At 39.3% G+C, this 18,255-nt stretch overlaps 1 protein-coding gene across 1 annotated transcript; it reads right to left on the bottom strand.

The window, feature by feature from the left end:
* Positions 1–254: 254 nt before the first annotated feature.
* Positions 255–17,765, bottom strand: rrh (retinal pigment epithelium-derived rhodopsin homolog). The gene is made up of 9 exons (XM_060828421.1): positions 17,756–17,765; positions 13,256–13,267; positions 12,318–12,395; positions 11,727–11,917; positions 9,358–9,457; positions 2,440–2,593; positions 1,273–1,441; positions 453–631; positions 255–375 (listed from the first exon to the last, which is right to left on the bottom strand). The coding sequence occupies exons 1-9, from the start codon at positions 17,763–17,765 to the stop codon at positions 255–257; spliced, it is 1,014 nt and encodes a 337-aa protein (XP_060684404.1).
* Between the last annotated feature and the right edge of the window lie 490 nt (positions 17,766–18,255).

An 18,255-nucleotide genomic window follows, 5' to 3' on the forward strand; every position in this document is an offset into this window, starting at 1 on the left:
GAGGAGTGTGTCATGTAACATGATTTGCTATGATGGAATTTTCCTCTCTTTTGAAAAAGCATAGTAAGGCAATTGATAAAAGACTTCAGCATTTTTGGGAGAAATTGGATCAAGGGAATATCTTTGACTAGATGCAGGATTCAGAAAACAGATTAAAGTCAAGTCAAAAAATGAAGACATTGAGAAAACATTTTCCAGTTGGAAAATGAAATAAAAATGCATTAAAATAATAAGTAGATTACAATACAGCCAATTTAAATGAAAGAGTTTAATTCTGTTAAAGGTGCCTGAGAGGTGGTCATAGGCAGAGTGTGACTGATGGTTAAATCCTGTTGAGTCTGGCAGCATACCATTGCAATTATAGCCCTCCGAAACCTGAAATGAAGGAAAAAAAAATTTGGGAAAGAAATTTGCAAAAAGAATGCTCATTCTCTGAGGGAATAAACACTTACTTTTTATTTGCAATGATATAAATGCAAGGATTATAGAAAGTGGAAGACTTGGCAAAAAGTGGAGCTACAATTGCCATTGCAGGTGGAATGAATTTTGGGTCACCAAAAGAAGACCATAAGCACACAATGGAGTAAGGAGACCAAGCCACTAGGAACATCGCAATCATCACGACAGACATCTATGAAAAAATGAAAAACAAATGATATTTCTTTTAGTCATAGCAATCATTATGCTTGTGCCCATTGTGATGCATCATTAAACATAGCTTAGAGTCTAGGAGCCTTTTAAATGTTTTAATTGTACCAGCCTCCACCACTTCCTCTGCTCATTCCACACGTGCATCACCCTTGCATGAAAAAGTTGTCCCTTAGGTTCCTTCTCACCTTACCCCTCTCACCGTAAATCTATGCTCTCTAGTTTTGGACTCCACCACCCTGGATGAAAGATCTTGCCTATTTACACTATCTAGGCTCCTCATGATTTTATAAATGTCAATAAGGTCATCCCTCAGCTTCTGAAGCTCAGGGAAAATGACTCTAGGCTATTGAACCTCTTCCTATAGCTCAAACTCTCCAATCCTGGCAACATCTTTGTAAATCTTTCAAGTTTAACACCATCATCCCTCAGGCAGGAGGAAAGAGATATTGGCATAGAGAGTTGAGGATGGGATTTTTAAGTTTGGGGGTTATAGTAGTTTCAAAGGTAGCTTAAGAATCCTGGAAAAAAAAACAGACTTAAATCTCCATTAGTTTTAACTACTGTGCATTTTGTTGTCTCCAGAGACATTGCAAGTTAATTTGGAAGGAAAAAAGGTCTTACTTTTGTTACATCAAGTTGATCTGACCAATCCAAGGTTAAATTTTCTAGAACATCGTGGTGCATAAACCTTTTCACAGTTTTTGATACATTGTAATAGCAGAAGACCATGATCGACAGTGGTACCACAAAATTAACTGCAATGACTGTTATTGTATAAGAAACAAACAACCTGCAAACAAAGACATGCAGTGAATCAGACCAATTCTCAATGCTTGGTTGAAGGTGCAACTTCTCTAGGTAGACATTTAAGTTTCACTTTGTAAGCTAACTATGTAACTCCTTTTCTGCAGATTGGTGTATAAATCCACAGGTCTGAATTCAACTATTTCTGAAATTTAAGGACAATGCAGAAACTGAAAATCAATATCAAACATGTTCTCATATCTGTGATAGAAATTCAAACTGAAGATCTTGGTAAGAAGATCAAGAACAGGAAAACAGAAAGGAATGCTGAATATGCGGATGCATGATTTACATGTATAGCAACAAAACGGGCACTCAACATAAGAGGAGGTGACAGACAGAGGAAGTGGAGGCCCCACTATTCCAGTATATTCAATGTCATTTTACATACTTAACATTTTATCTACACACTCAAAAGCAGTGCTATCAGCTCATTTAATTATAAATTTTATTCTAAAAGTAATTCTATCAGTAACTAAATAGATCACATGTTTGGTGAGATAACACCAGTTATCAATGGTGAGTTAACAATGCTTCCACTTGTTAGTGAATCAGACTGTAACTTCTGAAATACTCAACAGTCTTCACACAGAAATCTGGAAGTTGCTGTCCATGATTTTCCTTCAAAAGTTGCACTCACAGCACAAGAGTGTGGATTTGCCATACTTACTCTCTTTATCTTTTGTAATCAGCAGAAATATATCTGAGTATATATCATGTATCAAAGGTGAGAGGGAAGGAAATGGGATGAGGAAAACTATATCATTTCATTTTTAATTGTCAAAGAAAATTTAAATCAAAAACCCCACAGTGATATTGCCCATTACATATTGCATTTATGACTTTTGATTTTCAATTTCTGAACTTGAGAATTTATTTTAGGATTTAAAAAAGTGAAACAATTAACAAGAAGTTTAATTCTGATTTGTAACTTCAAAGTTGTAATTGAACAAATGTAAAGAAAACATACAGAAGAAAACTTACGAGTCATTGTTCCTCCAATTGATGGTGCATGTAGCTCCTGTTGGATCTGGGGCATAACTCGCCCAACCCATTATTGGCATCAGAGCCCAGAAGAGGCCATTCACCCAGGCAACAGTGATCATAGTTGTATAGGTAACATAGGTCATCTTTCTTCCTGTTGGAGATATTTATTGATTAATGGACCACTTTAGTTGACTGCACACCTACATATAGCTCAACTCTCTGCAAAACAATGAGCATTATAAAATGATCTAAATTTAAGTTTATCTGAATTGCAAAATTGTGCTACAAGTCAAGTCATTTGAATTTACTTTTACTTTGAATAATACAAATCTGCTAAACATTTTCTCTCTGTTAATTGTAGCAAAAATGTCAACATAGTTAATGAAGTATTTGATTTTAAGACACCGAGTACATAAAGGAAATCCTTGCCTAAAGTGGCTTAGGTACCTTTTCACTCAAGAGAAGTAAAGGTTGCATTACATATGTTTTTTGCGAATGTTTTTCTTCAGAAGACAGTAGAAATGGTTGTTAGGAGTATAAGTTTGTATGAAGTAAAACAAAAATATATTATGCAGAAAGGAAACTACCACTGTATTACTAGATGACTGCATGCCCATCACAGAATATGGGATCAAAGTATGCACTATTAATAAACTACAATAAGAAAAAGCATTGAAGAAATTATTTGTTCATGATTTTCTGATTTACCATAATTACACTTTTATTATTCTGAAAAATACAATGAATTATAAAACACAATTTAAAAGGAAGTTATGTATTAAAAACATCCAAAGTTCTTATCAGGAGTGTTATGATGCAGAATAGGACACCAACTTACATAGAACATAGAACATAGAAAAATACAGTGCAGTACAGGCCCTTCGGCCCTCAATGTTGCGCCGACCGAATCCTACCTAACCTACACTAGCCCAATAACTTCCAAATGCCTAGCCAATGCCCGCTTAAATGACCATAAAGAGGGAGAGTTCACCACTGCTACTAGCAGGGCATTCCATGAACTCACAACCTGCTGTGTAAAGAATCTACCCCTAACATCTGTCCTATACCTTCCACCCCTTAATTTAAAGCTGTGTCCCCTTGTAACAGCTGACTCCATTAGCGGCAAAAGGTTCTCAGTGTCTACCCTATCTAAACCCCTAATCATCTTGTACACCTCTATCAAATCTCCCCTAAACCTTCTTTTCTCCAATGAGAACAGCCCCAAGTGCCTCAGTCTTTCCTCATACGATTTTCCTACCATACCAGGCAACATCCTGGTAAACCTCCTCTGCACTCGTTCCAATGCCTCCACATCCTTCCTATAGTATGGCGACCAAAACTGCACACAATACTCCAGATGAGGCCGCACCAGAGTCTTATACAACTGCAACATGACCTCAGGACTCCGGAACTCAATTCCTCTGCCAATAAAGCCCAGTACACCATATGCCTTCCTCACAGCACTATTTACCTGGGTGGCAACTTGCAGAGATCTGTGTACATGGACACCAAGATCCCTCTGCTCATCCACACTACCAAGTAGCCTACCATTAGCCCAGTAATCCATCTTCTTGTTACTCCTACCAAAGTGAATGACTTCACACTTAGCTACATTGAATTCCATTTGCCACCTTTCTGCCCAGCTTTGCAACTTGTCTATATCCCACTGTAACCTGCCACATCCTTCCTCACTATCCACAACTCCACCGACTTTTGTGTCATCCGCAAACTTACTCACCCAGCTTTCAAGCCCCTCTTCTAGATCATTTATAAAGATAACAAAAAGCAATGGTCCCAAAACAGATCCTTGAGGTACACCGCTAGTAACTGCGCCTCACAGGTGCCTCACAGCGCCTGTAGACCCGGGTTCAATTCCCGACTCAAGCGACTGACTGTGTGGAGTTTGCACGTTCTCCCCGTGTCTGCGTGGGTTTCCTCCGGGTGCTCCGGTTTCCTCCCACAGTCACAAAGATGTGCGGGTCAGGTGAATTGGTCAAGCTAAATTGCCCGTAGTGTTAGGTAAGGGGTAAATGTAGGGGTATGGGTGGGTTGCGCTTCGGCGGGTCGGTGTGGGCTTGTTGGGCCAAAGGGCCTGTTTCCACACTGTAAGTCTAATAAAATAAGTCTACTAACTGCACTCCAAGATGAACCTATACCATCAACTACTACCCTCTGTCTCCTTCCAGCCAGCCAATTTCTAATCCAAACCTCTAATGCACCCTCAATGCCATACCTCCGTAGTTTTTGCATTAGCCTACCATGGGGTACCTTATCGAACGCCTTACTAAAATCCATATACACAACATCTACTGCTTTACCCTCGTCCACCTCCTTAGTCACCTGCTCAAAGAACTCAATAAGGTTTGTGAGGCACGACCTGCCCTTCACAAAACCATGCTGACTATCCTTGATCACGTTATTCCTATCCAGATGTTCATAAATCTTATCCCTTACAATTCTCTCTAAGACTTTGCCCACCACAGAAGTCAGACTCACTGGCCTATAGTTAATCGGGCTATCCCTACTCCCCTTCTTGAACAAGGGGACCACATTCGCCATCCTCCAGTCTTCTGGTACTATTCCCGTTGACAATGACAACATAAAAATCCAGGCCAATGGCTCTGCTATCTCCTCCCTAGCTTCCCAGAGGATCCTAGGATAAATGCCATCAGGCCCAGGAGACTTATCTATTTTCATCCTTTCCAGTATTCCCAAAACCTCTTCCCTACATACTTCAATGCCATCCATTCTAATCACTTGTGACTCAATATTCACACCAGCAACAGTGTCCTGTTCCTGAGTGAATACTGATGAAAAGTATTGATTTAGTGTCTCTCCAATCTCCTCCGCCTCCACGCACAACTTCCCACTACTATCCTTGACTGGACCGATACCTACCCTAGTCATCCTTTTATTCCTGACATACCTATAGAAAGCCTTTGGATTTTCCCTAATCCTACCAGCTAAGGACTTTTCATGTCCCCTTCTCGCTGCTCTTAGCTCTCTCTTTAGATCCTTCCTGGCTACCTTATAACTCTCAATCGCCCCAACTGAACCTTCACACCTCATCTTTACATAAGCCGCCTTCTTCCCTTTCACAAGGGATTCCAATTCCTTATTAAACCACGGCTCCCTCACAAGACCCTTAACTCCATGCCTGACTGGTACATACTTATCAAGGACACTCAGTAGCTGTTCCTTGAACAATCTCCACATATCATTAGTATTCTTCTCTTGAAGCCTGCTTTTCCAATCCACACATCCTAAGTCATGCCTCACCGCATCATAATTTCCCTGCCCCCAGCTATAACTCTTGCCCTGCAGTGCACACTTATCCCTCTCCATCACTAAAGTAAAAGTCACCGAGTTGTGGTCACTGTCCCCGAAGTGCTCACCTACCTCCAAGTCTAACACCTGGCCTGGTTCATTACCTAGAACCAAATCCAGTATAGCCTCACCTCTTGTTGGCCTGTCTACATATTGTGTCAGGAAACCCTCCTGCACACATTGGACAAACACCAACCCATCTAACGACCTCGAGCTATAGCTTTCCCAGTCAATATCTGGGAAGTTAAAGTCCCCCATAACAACCACCCTGCTACTTTCACTCTTCTCCTGAATCATCCTCGCAATACTATCCTCTACTTCTCTCGGACTATTAGGAGGCCTGTAGAAAACACCTAACAGGGTGACCTCACCTTTCCTATTTCTAACCTCAGCCCAAACTACCTCAGATGGCAAGTCTTCCTCCATCGTCCCTTCCACCGCTGTAATACTATCCTTGACAAGTAATGCCACACCTCCCCCTCTTTTACTCCCATGTCTGACCCTACTAAAACATTTAAACCCTGGAACCTGCAACAGCCATTCCTGCCCCTGTTCTACCCACGTCTCTGTAATGGCCACAACATCGAAGTCCCAGGTACCAACCCACGCTGCAAGTTCACCTACCTTATTTCTTATACTTCTGGCATTGAAGTATACACACTTCAAGCCACCTTTCTGTTTACAGGCACCCTCCTTCGAGATTGCTGCCTTGTTCATAACCTCCCTACACTCAAGGTCCTGTACCCTAAAGCTACAGTCCAGGTTCCCATGCCCCGGCGGAGTTAGTTTAAACCCTCCCAAAGAGCACTAGCAAACCTCCCCCCAAGGATACTGGTGCCCCTCAGGTTCAGGTGTAGACCATCCTTTTTATAGAGGTCCCACCTTCCCCAGAAAGAACCCCAGTTGTCCAGAAACCGGAATCCCTCCCTCCTGCACCATCCCTGTAGCCACGCGTTACATAAAGTAATCTTCGGAGAGATGACCAGAAATTTACATAAGAGCTAGGATTTAAGGGGCAGTTAAAAGAGCAAAGGGAGACATTAAAAAATAGCTTTGGGAATTCTAGAGCTTTAAGGCCTTGGCGGCTCAAGGTATGGCTACTTGTGCTTGAGTGATTAAAGTCAAGCAAGTTCAAGAGACCAGAATTCTTTTGATAGATATGTCAGACATATAGATATCTCAGTTATCAGGCTGAATAAGTCTACAGGAATATAGGTAGGTGAAACTGTGGATGGATTTGAAAACAAGGAAGAGAAGTTTAAATTCAAAGCTTTGCTTAATTAGGAATCAATGTAGATCGGTAAGGAAAGGAATGTTGGGTGAATAGTACTTGGTGAATTTTAGAACAAGGACAGAGAATTGTGTTTCACATCAAGATGATAGGCCTGCCAAGAGTGCATGAAATAGTCAAGTCTGCAGATGTTCTACATCAGCTTGCTTGTGGCCAACTGTACTGGTTTGGAGAAATGGTATCATATGAACTTGTATTTAGGTTTGCTCCATTTAGAGAATTTCTTGACAGAGCTGAAAACATCAAAAGGAAATAATGGTAGAAAGGATGATGAAAGTTCCAGAAGTCAGGATGATAAAACAGCTTGAATACAGATAACAGAATCATCAAGGCAAGAAGACAACTGTTGAAAGCAACCACAAAGAATCTGAAAAGACTCAGCAGGTCTGACAGTATCTCTGGAGAGAGGAACAGAGTTAATGTTTGCGTCCAGAAATACACTTCTTCAGAACTTGACTATTCAGTAATACAATTGTAGAAAGATAGGTGGCTATTGAGAAGATTGAACAAAATATGAAAAAAAAATGACTAAAATAGTACTAAGTGGGGAAAATCAGAGTGTCAGAGAAAACTAGCTAGTAAAATAAAAATGAAAAGCTGCTATAGAATTCTAAAACAAATGGTTAACAAAGTGAGTAATTCTTATAGAAAGTGAGTTTAGAGATTGATTATGGCAAATAAGAAGAGGCCAGATTAATTGAATGGGTACTTTGTATTGGCCTTCACTATAGAGAAAGAAATAGCAACATCAGCAACATTGGGGAATTAGTCCTTAGCAAATTGTTGGAGCTGTGGGATGACAAATTCCCATTCAGTGATGGACTTCATTTTAATATCTTAAAAGAAATGGCTTATAAGATAGTTGATGCATTTATTTCAACTTTCCTAAATTCCTTAAATTTGGTGAAGGTTTCATTCAATTTGAAAATAGGAAATGTGACTTAACTGTTTAAAACAATTTACAGAAAACACGCTCAACAGATTAACATCGATCATAGGGAAAAAGTTAGACCATGAAATTATCCATTTCTGCAATGTGTTAACCATGTCTTTTAATTTTGCAAAATTAAATGGCAAAAGAACTATTTTAAAAGCAAGGACATAGAAGGATTGGTGCACTTTTTGAAAGCAGCTTATCTAATACTCATTGTAAGAGCAGTTTACACTGTTGCATATTCAAACAGTTTTGGGAGGTTATTGCAGCTGGTTTGGAACCAGGGGATGTGGACCAAGGGTGATTTGGCCTGTGAACTGGTCCTCACTTATCAATGACAAGGGCTTTTTTTCCTGTAACAATTATGTGATTGCAGATAGTTGAAAAGCCTTGGGGCGGCACACTGCTGCCTCACAGCACCAAGGACCAGGGTTCAATTCCCACCTCAGATGACTGTCTGTGTGGAGTTTGCACATTCCCCTCATGTCTGCATGGGTTTCCTTTGGATGCTCTGGTTTCCTCACACAATGCAAACATATGCATACTAAACTAGCCCATTGTGTTCAGGGGTGCGTAGGTTAGGTACATTAGTCAGGGGTAAATGTAGAGTAATAGGGTAGGGGAATAGATCTAGGTGGGTTGCACTTGTTGGGCTCAATGGCCTGTTTCCAAACTGTAGGGATTCTATGATTCGTTAGGGTGTGAATGAGATGATTAGAAAACTTTGCACTTGTAGAAAGGAAGTGATGTCTTTTGGGCTACAATATAAAGTACCTAAAGTTTGAAGAAAGCCAGTTAATTGACCCTCACCAGTTTCTGTAAGTGGTTGCTTTTTATAACCAATTTTATAAGTTGTGAACCAGTTGGTCTGTGCCTCCAGCAAGCAAATGAAAAGCACCTGGAGAAGAGAAATAACAGCAATGTGCCCTCCCAAGCCAAAAGGATCATCTCAGTAATTCCTGTGGATAGGGACTATTGAACAGCATTTCCCTCTACCCATATCAGTAAAGTTTCTTTTGTCTGTTTGCATGTGTGTGTAAAGCATGTTTTAGTATGGGGTTAGACCTTTATCTAATAGAGTTATATGCTGATGGTTCATTATTAATATACAGCCTGTGTTTGCATTGGCATTCAAAAGCAACTTTTTAATTATTACAAAACAATGTACTGGATATGAAAATAACTTATTGAGTATTCTTAACTGCCTTTGACAAGAAAGGTTAGACATGATGTCGGCAATCTCATGGTGCTGTTCGGCAAGGAGTTCCAGGATATTGACTCAGATAAAGAATGAGAATACTAAGGAGTTCACAGCAATTATATAGATCGCGACTGCTCTATAAAACTACCACTATAGTCTTACCTAAATCAGGCTTACTAATCAGCAGGTATCGGTCAATAGCGACTACAGTAAGTAACCCAATACTTGACATCCCAAAAAAGATATTTAAAGCTGCATAAGCCTGAAAAAAAAAACACCAATTAAAACAAATAGGGAAATACATACAATCCAATGAAGATAATTGGTGATTTTACCTAATGGCAAAAATTACCTAATGGTAACAAGGTCTCCACCTTACCAAAGCTATCCCCTTGCAGTGTAACACTGAGGGAAATGTGCTACAGTACATCTCAACTGCTTACCTTGATCTCAGACACATAAATGTTTGCACCTGGAGTTGTAATAAAAGTTCATTGAATTAGATTAGATTTTCTACAGTGTGGAAACAGGCCCTTCAGCCCAACAAGTCCACACCGCCCCTCTGAAGAGAAACCCACCCTAACCCATTCCCCTACCCTATATTTAACCCTGACTAATGCACTTAACACTGTGGGCAATTTTAGCATAACCAATTCACCTGACCTGCGTATCTTTTGGATTGTGGGAGGAAACGGGAGCATCCGGAGGAAACCCATGCAGCCACGGGAAGAATGTGCAAACTCCACACAGACAGGTGGGAATCGAACCCAGATGCTGTGAGGCAGCAGTGCTAACCACTGAGCCACCATGCTGCCAAATTGTTCTGTATTCTGTGAACTAAATCTCATAATTATGTTATGGGAGCTAATATCGGCATCACATTTCAAGAGTTGAAGACCATCAGCTAATTCAGCATTTCACATGAAGGGTGAAATTTTTACCTTTCCATTCTAATTTTTTTCCTTCTTCTACTTTAGAAGGCAATTAAACACACTCTGCTCATAATAGAAAGTAAGGAAATCTTCCAACATGCTTCTAAGTATTTCATTTTACAAGAAACGCCTAGTGATCAGAGATAAGAATCAATGCCATCTTTCTCATTGTCAATTTTGTTCATTTAATCATTTCCATATGTTGGATAGTAAAAACTTTTAATATTTGGGTATAAGACATCAGTGGAATTGAAATGCAAAAATAAAATCCATGTTGGGAATGGCAACCTGAAATAACAAGAGAAAATGCTGGAATACTCAGCAGATCAGAGCAAAAAAAGCAAAGCTAACCCTTCAGCATAATGGGAAAAGATAGAGACGCAAAGGTTTATGTTGATTTGGACAGCTGGTGCAAGCATGATGGGCCAAGTGGCCTCCTTCTGTGCCACAACACCTCTGCTTTACATCATTGCAGGGGCACAAAAAGGGGGAGGGGTAGAAATGAACAAAATGGCAGATATGTGACAGCATGGTTGATTATCAGACCCAATGTTGTGAATACACAATTATGCTTTCAGTAAAGTTAAAAACATTGTGATATATATTTTCTATATTTTTAATAGCTGAAAGATAGAATATATTATGGCAGCTAACTTTATACAAGAAAACACTGATTATAATCAGTGATTCCATTAAATTTTCAACGGTTCAACATTAATTGGAGAACAAAGCATGGTAACATCGGATTGGTCACTTGTCATATAATCTGTCCAATTTCCAAATGAATGTTAAGATCAGGAGGCTTGTAATGGACATTTGAACCATAGGAAAATAGGCCTTGGGCCATTCAGTCTTTTGAGCCTGCTCCACCAATCAACAAGATTGATCTGAATGGCAACTCAACTCCATTTTCCTGTCTAATCCCTCTTCATGTGAAATGTTAAGATAGCTGACAGTCTTCAACTCTTGTGATGTGATGCCTATGTTAGCTCCCATAACATAAATATGAAATTTAGGTCACCGAATACTGAACAATTCAATGAACTTTTATTACAACTCCTGGTGTTTGCAAACATCGACTACAATCACAGGCATTCGTGTTTCTGAGGTCAAAGTAAGCAGTTGGGATGTACTGTAGCACATTTTGCTCAGTGTGTTACACTGCAAGAGGACAGGTTCAGTTTTTACCATTAAGTCATATGACATGATATGGAGATGACATCGTAAGTATGTCCCTTAAAGATATATGCTGCATATCTGTGACAAAACATAACTTTGGCTCCCTTGTTAATCATAATTTATTTGATTTGTTAGATTTATCTGCCTTGTATGAATTCAATAACACAGATTCCACTACTTCCCAGGAAAGACAAATCCACAGGCAAATGGCCCTTTAGTCTAATATCGTTTCTTTTATAACCCACAGAAGGTGAAAGTTTTGCCCTTGTTCTTGGCAGGTGGTAGAACTAGAGAAGGAGAAAGAAGATATTGTTGCCAAACAATCCTGCAGTGAGGAAATTACCATAATGAATGCATTTCACAAATACAATTGAAAATTATTTTTCCTGTCCTGTTTTAACAATTTAACAGTTTACTGACCTGACAGCCTGCATGGCCAAACTTCCAGCTGCCATGCAGGTCTGAAGCAGTTGACATTGGGTAACCAATGGCACTCACCCCAATGTCAGTGAAAGCCAAGTTCGCAATAATTGCATTGGTGGCTGTGCGGAACTCCTTGAACTTAACAAACATTATTAACACTATTATGTTGCTGAGTAGACTTAACACTCCTGTAATGAAACATAATGTTACGTTTCTCATTAATGTGTCCATTGTTATCAAAGCAAACAGTACATTTTAAGACTTGTGCAGCAGTAGTTTGCCAACAACGATATCAAGCCTTAATTATTCTAAAACGGGAAAAGGGAAAACAGAATTCTATCAAAGTTTTATCAAACTTCAACTCATTGCCAATATTAAAAGTTAGTGAACCATATATTTCATAAATCTGCGCAATATTTCTTATTCAATGACACAATCCATTTTTATGAAGAAAAAAATGAGTGGCTAATTAAGTTTCATCATTACATCTTCATTAACATTATTTGTAGACTTTTTTTCATCATAACACATAACATTCCAATATTTTAACCATCACTCTATTCATACGTGCTTTTAACGATCAAGTACCTGCAGTTATCAAATAAGTTGCAACAATGTTATGCTCCCTCTGAGAGAAGACTGATTTTGATTCCATTTCAGTTGAGTCTCTGGAGGAATTGAAAGTAGCATTCCCAAAGAGGGTTTCTAAATCATCTTCCATTACAGTGGTTAAGAGATACTTAACAATTCCAAAAATAAACTGATAGAGGTTCTGTTTTTATCTATTCAACAGTAAAATTGAGCACAAAGGTTTGTCTCCAAATCACAAAGGCTGCTGAAAGGTTTTTTGGATCAATCAGTGAAAAGAGTTTAAAATCTGAAACTCAAACTCCTTGTTACACGAACAATGAGCTCCACTGATCTGGTACTTTGCAAAGAATTACTTGAATGAGATTACAGTCACATGGAGGTCAGTGCACTTTCCTGCTTACAATAAATAAATTGTACTTCCAGCACCCGTCCTGAGTTGGAACATGTTTCAGGTACCTTCATGCTGAACTTCCAAAGGTTCGTTCAGGTTTTGTAAAAAGAAGTTTAAAGCAGAAGAGTCACAGAAATCATTCCATCCTGCTTATCCACATCCATTTTCAAGAAATTGTGAGCTCATCCTACAAAGAACATTTAGAACTTTTGTGAAAACCAATTACATAAAAGTATTTAAGAACACCTGGCCCTACTTAATTTAGGCTACTCTGGGTTTCTCTCATATTTCAATCACTTTCATTGTCCATTCCTGCCACTAAAGTCCCCCTCAGCTTTTCCACAGAATGATATATTATTACATAGCACACAGCATAGAATTAGGCCATTCTGCCCAATTGTTCCATGCTGGTACTTGTGCTCCATTTCAAGCCTCTTTCCATCCATTTACATCCAAGTCAATCAACATAACTCACTTATCACTTCTCTTGCAAATGATTACCTAACTTCATCTTAAATGTAATCATACTATTTGCCTCAGCTACTTCCTATGTTATCTCCTTGCAAAATCTCACCACTCCCCAGATTGAAATCGTATTCAGAATTTCTTGTATGATATTTTGGTGGCTATTTATGTTCATAGCCCCTAGTTTTGCCCTTCCTTGCAGGTGGAAACATTCTCTTTGTGTCTCCTTGATTGAAACTTGCTTAATTTTGAAATAATTGTATTACAAATCTCACCATAATTATTTCAGGAGAAATTATTTTAGTTGTCCATTCTTTACTGAGAGGCATAATTCAGCAAAGTGACATTCTTTATCTGCACCAAAGTAAAAGTACTGTATACAATACTCTTAAGCGTGCCAAATCAGTGTTCAACATATGTCTAGCAGAATTTCTCTGTTTTTCAATTTTGTTCCTCTTACCCCTCCATAAAAACAGGAGAAATTGAAACAAGAGCAAACCCTTTGACTTTCAAGGCTGTCCTACCTCAAATCTATATTGCTGCAGTAACATTATGTCCCTAAATTTCATGAAAGCCCAAAAATCCAACAACTTGTCTTAAATGTAGCCAGTAATTGGATATTCTCTTAGATAGAGAATTATAAATTTTCACAATCTGTCGACGAAATAAATTTCTCTTTATCTCAGTCCTAAATGGCAGATTTCATGAAGTGAAACTGCGCTTGTGGTTTGAGATTTGCCAAATTGGAAACCCTTAGTCCAGCAGTTGCTTTGAGAAGTCCCTTATATTTATTTTATGTTTCAATGATATCATTTCTCATGCATCTAAAATTCAGGGAATATATGCCTAATCTACTGAATCCCTCTTCATAGGTCAATCATCTCATTCCTGGAATATCTCTTGAACTGGTACTGCACTGCCTCTAATGCAAGGATGTTCTTCTTTGGGAAACAACACCAAAACTACACACAGAAGTCCAAGTGGGTCACAACATTAATTATAGCAATGATCGGATGCTACTGTCATAGTTAATACCCTCCAAATCAAGCAATATCCTGGAAAATCTTTTCTGTACCATCTCCAAAGCCTCCACATCTTTCTAGCAGTGTGTTAACCAGAACAATATGCAATATTTCAAATGTGTCCTGACTAAAATTCTACACAGCTGCAACATGACTTGCCAATTTTTATACTCTTTGCCTTAGCTGATGAAGGCAAGCATGCCACGTGCCTTCTTCATCAACTTATCCACTTGTGTTGGCACTTTCAAGGATCTGCAGTTTTTTGAGAAGACTTGTAGCTCAGGTTGAGGTTAGGTTGTAAGTTTGCTCACTGAGCTGGTAGGTTTGTTCTCAGATGTTTCATCACCATGCTAGGTGAACCTTCGGTGAAGTGTTGGTGTTCTGTCCCACTTTCTAATTATGTGTCTTGGTCTATTAAGGTGGTTGATATAATTTCGTGTTCTTTTCCTCAGAGGTTGGTAAATGGGGTCCAAATTGATGTGTTTATCAATGGAGTTCTGGTTTGAATGCTAGGCCTCCAGGAATTCCCATTCTTGCCTCTGTTTAGCCTGTCTTAGTGTTATCCCAGTCAAAGTGGCGTTCTTCTTCATCTGTGTGTAAGGATACTAGTGATAGCTGGCCATGTCTTTTGGTGGTTAGTTTTCTGCCTGTCTGTCCATTGTAGTGTTTGTTGCGGTCTTTGCAGGGTATTTTGCAAATGACAGTTGTTTGGCTGGTTGTTGGTATTGGGTCCATTAGGTTCATCAGTAGCTGTTTCAGTGTGTTCTTAGGTTTGTGGGCTACCATGATGCCAAGAGGTCAGAATAGTCTGATAGTCATTTCTGATATGTCTTTGATGGATGGTAGTGTGGACCTGTACACCTAGATCACTCTGTATGGTAATGCTTCTAAGGGTTCTGCCATTTGCTGTATACTACCCTCCTACATTGTCTATGTCCTTTTGAAGTTCAACATTATCCTCCTATAGTTCACAATGTGTCCACGTTCTGTATCCTCCATTTGAAAATTGTGTCCTGTATGCCAAGGTCTATGTCATTAATATATATCAGAGAAAGGGTGCCAACACTGACCCCTGGGGAACTCAATGATATATCTTTGAACAAACTGGGAAATATTTATTTCAGCCACTACTTTTAGTTTCCTGTCACACAGTAATTTTGTACCCACATTGCTACTGTTATTTCTATTCTATGAGGCATAACCTTGCTGACAAATCTGTTTTAGGGCATTGCATTAAACCTTGTTTAGAATCCATATACATCACTTCAACAGCATTGCCCTCATCAATACTTTCTTACCTAATCAAAAACCTGTAGAATGTTTGTTAAACCTGATTTTTCCTTGAAATATTCATGCGCTGGATTTTCTTAATGAACACACATTTCCAGAAGTAATGATTAATTTTGTCCCAAATTATTGTTTCTAGCAGTTTTCCCCATCACTGAAGTTAAACTGACTAATATGTCATGTCTGTGTACAGCATGGAAACAGACCCTTTGGTCCAACTTGTCCATGCTGACCAGCTATCCTAACTAATCTAGTCCCATTTGCAAGCACTTGGTCCATATCCCTCTAAACCCTTTCTATTCATCCAGATGCCTTTTAAATGTAATTGTACCAGCCTCCACCCATTGCTGGAATTATCTTTATATTTTGTTTAAACACGGATGCAACATTTGCTAGTCTCCAATCACAGAGTCTTTGGTCCAATTCGTCCGTGCCAACCAGACATCCCAGTTTGACCTAGTCCCATTTGAGAGCATTCGGCCCACATCCCTCTAAACCCTTTGCATTCATATACCCATATCCAGATGTCTTTGTAATCAGACCTGCCTCTGCCAGTTCTCCTGGCAGCTCACACCATACGTAGATTAGATTAGATTACTTTTAGATTAGATTACTTACAGTGTGGAAACAGGCCCTTCGGCCCAACAAGTCCACACTGACCCGCCGAAGCGCAACCCACCCATACCCCTACATTTACCCCTTATCTAACACTATGGGCAATTTAGCATGGCCAATTCACCTGACCCGCACATCTTTGGACTGTGGGAGGAAACCGGAGCACCCGGAGGAAACCCACGCAGACACGGGGAGAACGTGCAAACTCCACACAGTCAGTCGCCTGAGTCGGGAATGGAACCCAGGTCTCAGGCGCTGTGAGGCAGCAGTGCTAACCACTGTGCCACCGTGCCGCCCACGTACACCATTCTCTGTGTGAAAAAAATCCCCTGGTCCTTTTTAAATCTTCCCCCTCTTACCTTTAACTTATGCCCTCTAATTTTGGACACCCGCAAGAAAAAGGACCTTGACTATTCACCCTATCCATGAACCCCATGATTTTATAAACTTTTAAATGGTCACCCCCTCAGCCTCCAAAGTTCTAGGGGAGAAAAGCCCCAGCCTATCCAGCCTTTACCAATAACTCAAACCCTCTGACCCTGGCAACATCCTTTTAAATCTTTTCAGCACCCCAACCCCCCTCCCCAAGATTAACAACCTCCTTCCTGTAGAACAATGACAAGAATTATACAGTATTCTAAAAGTGGCCTCACCAATGACCCATACAGCTTGCAAGATGGCGTCCCAAATTATTTCATATTTAGCTAACTAGTTTTCACCGTCTTAAGATTTTAAATTATGCAATCACTTAAAGGGTCTATTCCCAACCCAGCATATCCTTTTGTTTATGTGCTCATACAATATTTTACTATTTTGGCTTTTCTTCCTTGACAATTTTGTAGTTTCAATAAATTTGCCATGTTTTCCTTTCTTTTTTGTCCTTGTCAAATTCTGATAGTAGTGTCAAAGTATTTTGTGTCATCCATTTTTTACCTTCAGTTTTTCCCTTATTATTTTATTCATTCACGTTATCTCATCAATGCTTGTTCTTTTTAGTGGAATATATTTTAATGGCTTCTCACTGCTATTTCATTGCCTTGTGTTCCATATTGTTGCAGTGAGCTGCTGCAATGCCTCTTGTCAATAGCATATGAGCCCAGGTGCACAGGCAGTGCAGGGAATGTTTAAACTAATGGATGGGATATCAAACAAGAGAGCTGTTTTCTGGATGACAGTGAACTTCTTGAATTAGTCTTTGGCAGTTGCACTCATCATGGCAAGTATTCTAACACATACCTCTGAGGAGTCAGGAGAGTTAGATATTGCAAAATTTCTATCCTCTGGCCAACTCTTGTGATTATCTGATCTCAAAATATTTATTACAGTCACTAGTCCTTGATGTTTTCCTACTTTAATTTCCTTACTGCAGTTCATTCCCTATTACAGTATTGGGTTGGAAAGGAGTCCACTGCACATTGTACAAATTTATCTACCTTGTTTAGCCAATTTACTCGTGTAATTAAAGTCTCTTTTAAAAAGTTTTTACTAATCTTGTTACTATTTGTAACTGCATCTGTTAGAGGTAGTTTCCAATCTCATCACTGATCAGTTTTTAATCTCTACTCGCACAGTTTCACTGGTTGCTTTGTTTTTTATGCTGCCATTACCTCTAATAAATTAACTCTTGCATCGTCTAAACTGTCTAAATATAAGACTCCTCAACATTTAGTTCCCAGTGTTAGTCCATATAAAGGAGTGAAGAAGGGCTTATACTCAAACCGTTGACTCCCCTGCTCCTCGGACGTTCCCTGACTGGCTGTGCTTTTCCAGCACCACATTCTTTGACTCTGATCTGCAGTCCTCACTTTCTCTTAGCATACCATGCTTAGTTTAATCTTATTTCGGTTTGTTTTACTTCTTGCAGATTCATTCCTCTATCTTACTAGTTTAAAACCTTTGCCATCTTCCTGTCCAATATTTTTGATTTGATTCTGATTCAGTTGGAGCCCATTCCATCTATACAGCGCCTTACTGATTCAGTAAGAGTGCCAGTATCTGCTGAAAAATAAACCCTCAATACTAACATTCTGTTCATCCTGCAAGATTCAATTTATTAATAAGTCAATTGCCACTTAATTCCAAACTAACACCATGGGTAAAAAGTTTTTTTTCAAAGAAACCTCTTCTATAAATGATAACATCCCTTGGTTTCCTG

Source organism: Hemiscyllium ocellatum, chromosome 1, assembly GCF_020745735.1.
Source record: "Hemiscyllium ocellatum isolate sHemOce1 chromosome 1, sHemOce1.pat.X.cur, whole genome shotgun sequence".
Taxonomy (NCBI): Eukaryota; Metazoa; Chordata; class Chondrichthyes; order Orectolobiformes; family Hemiscylliidae; genus Hemiscyllium; species Hemiscyllium ocellatum.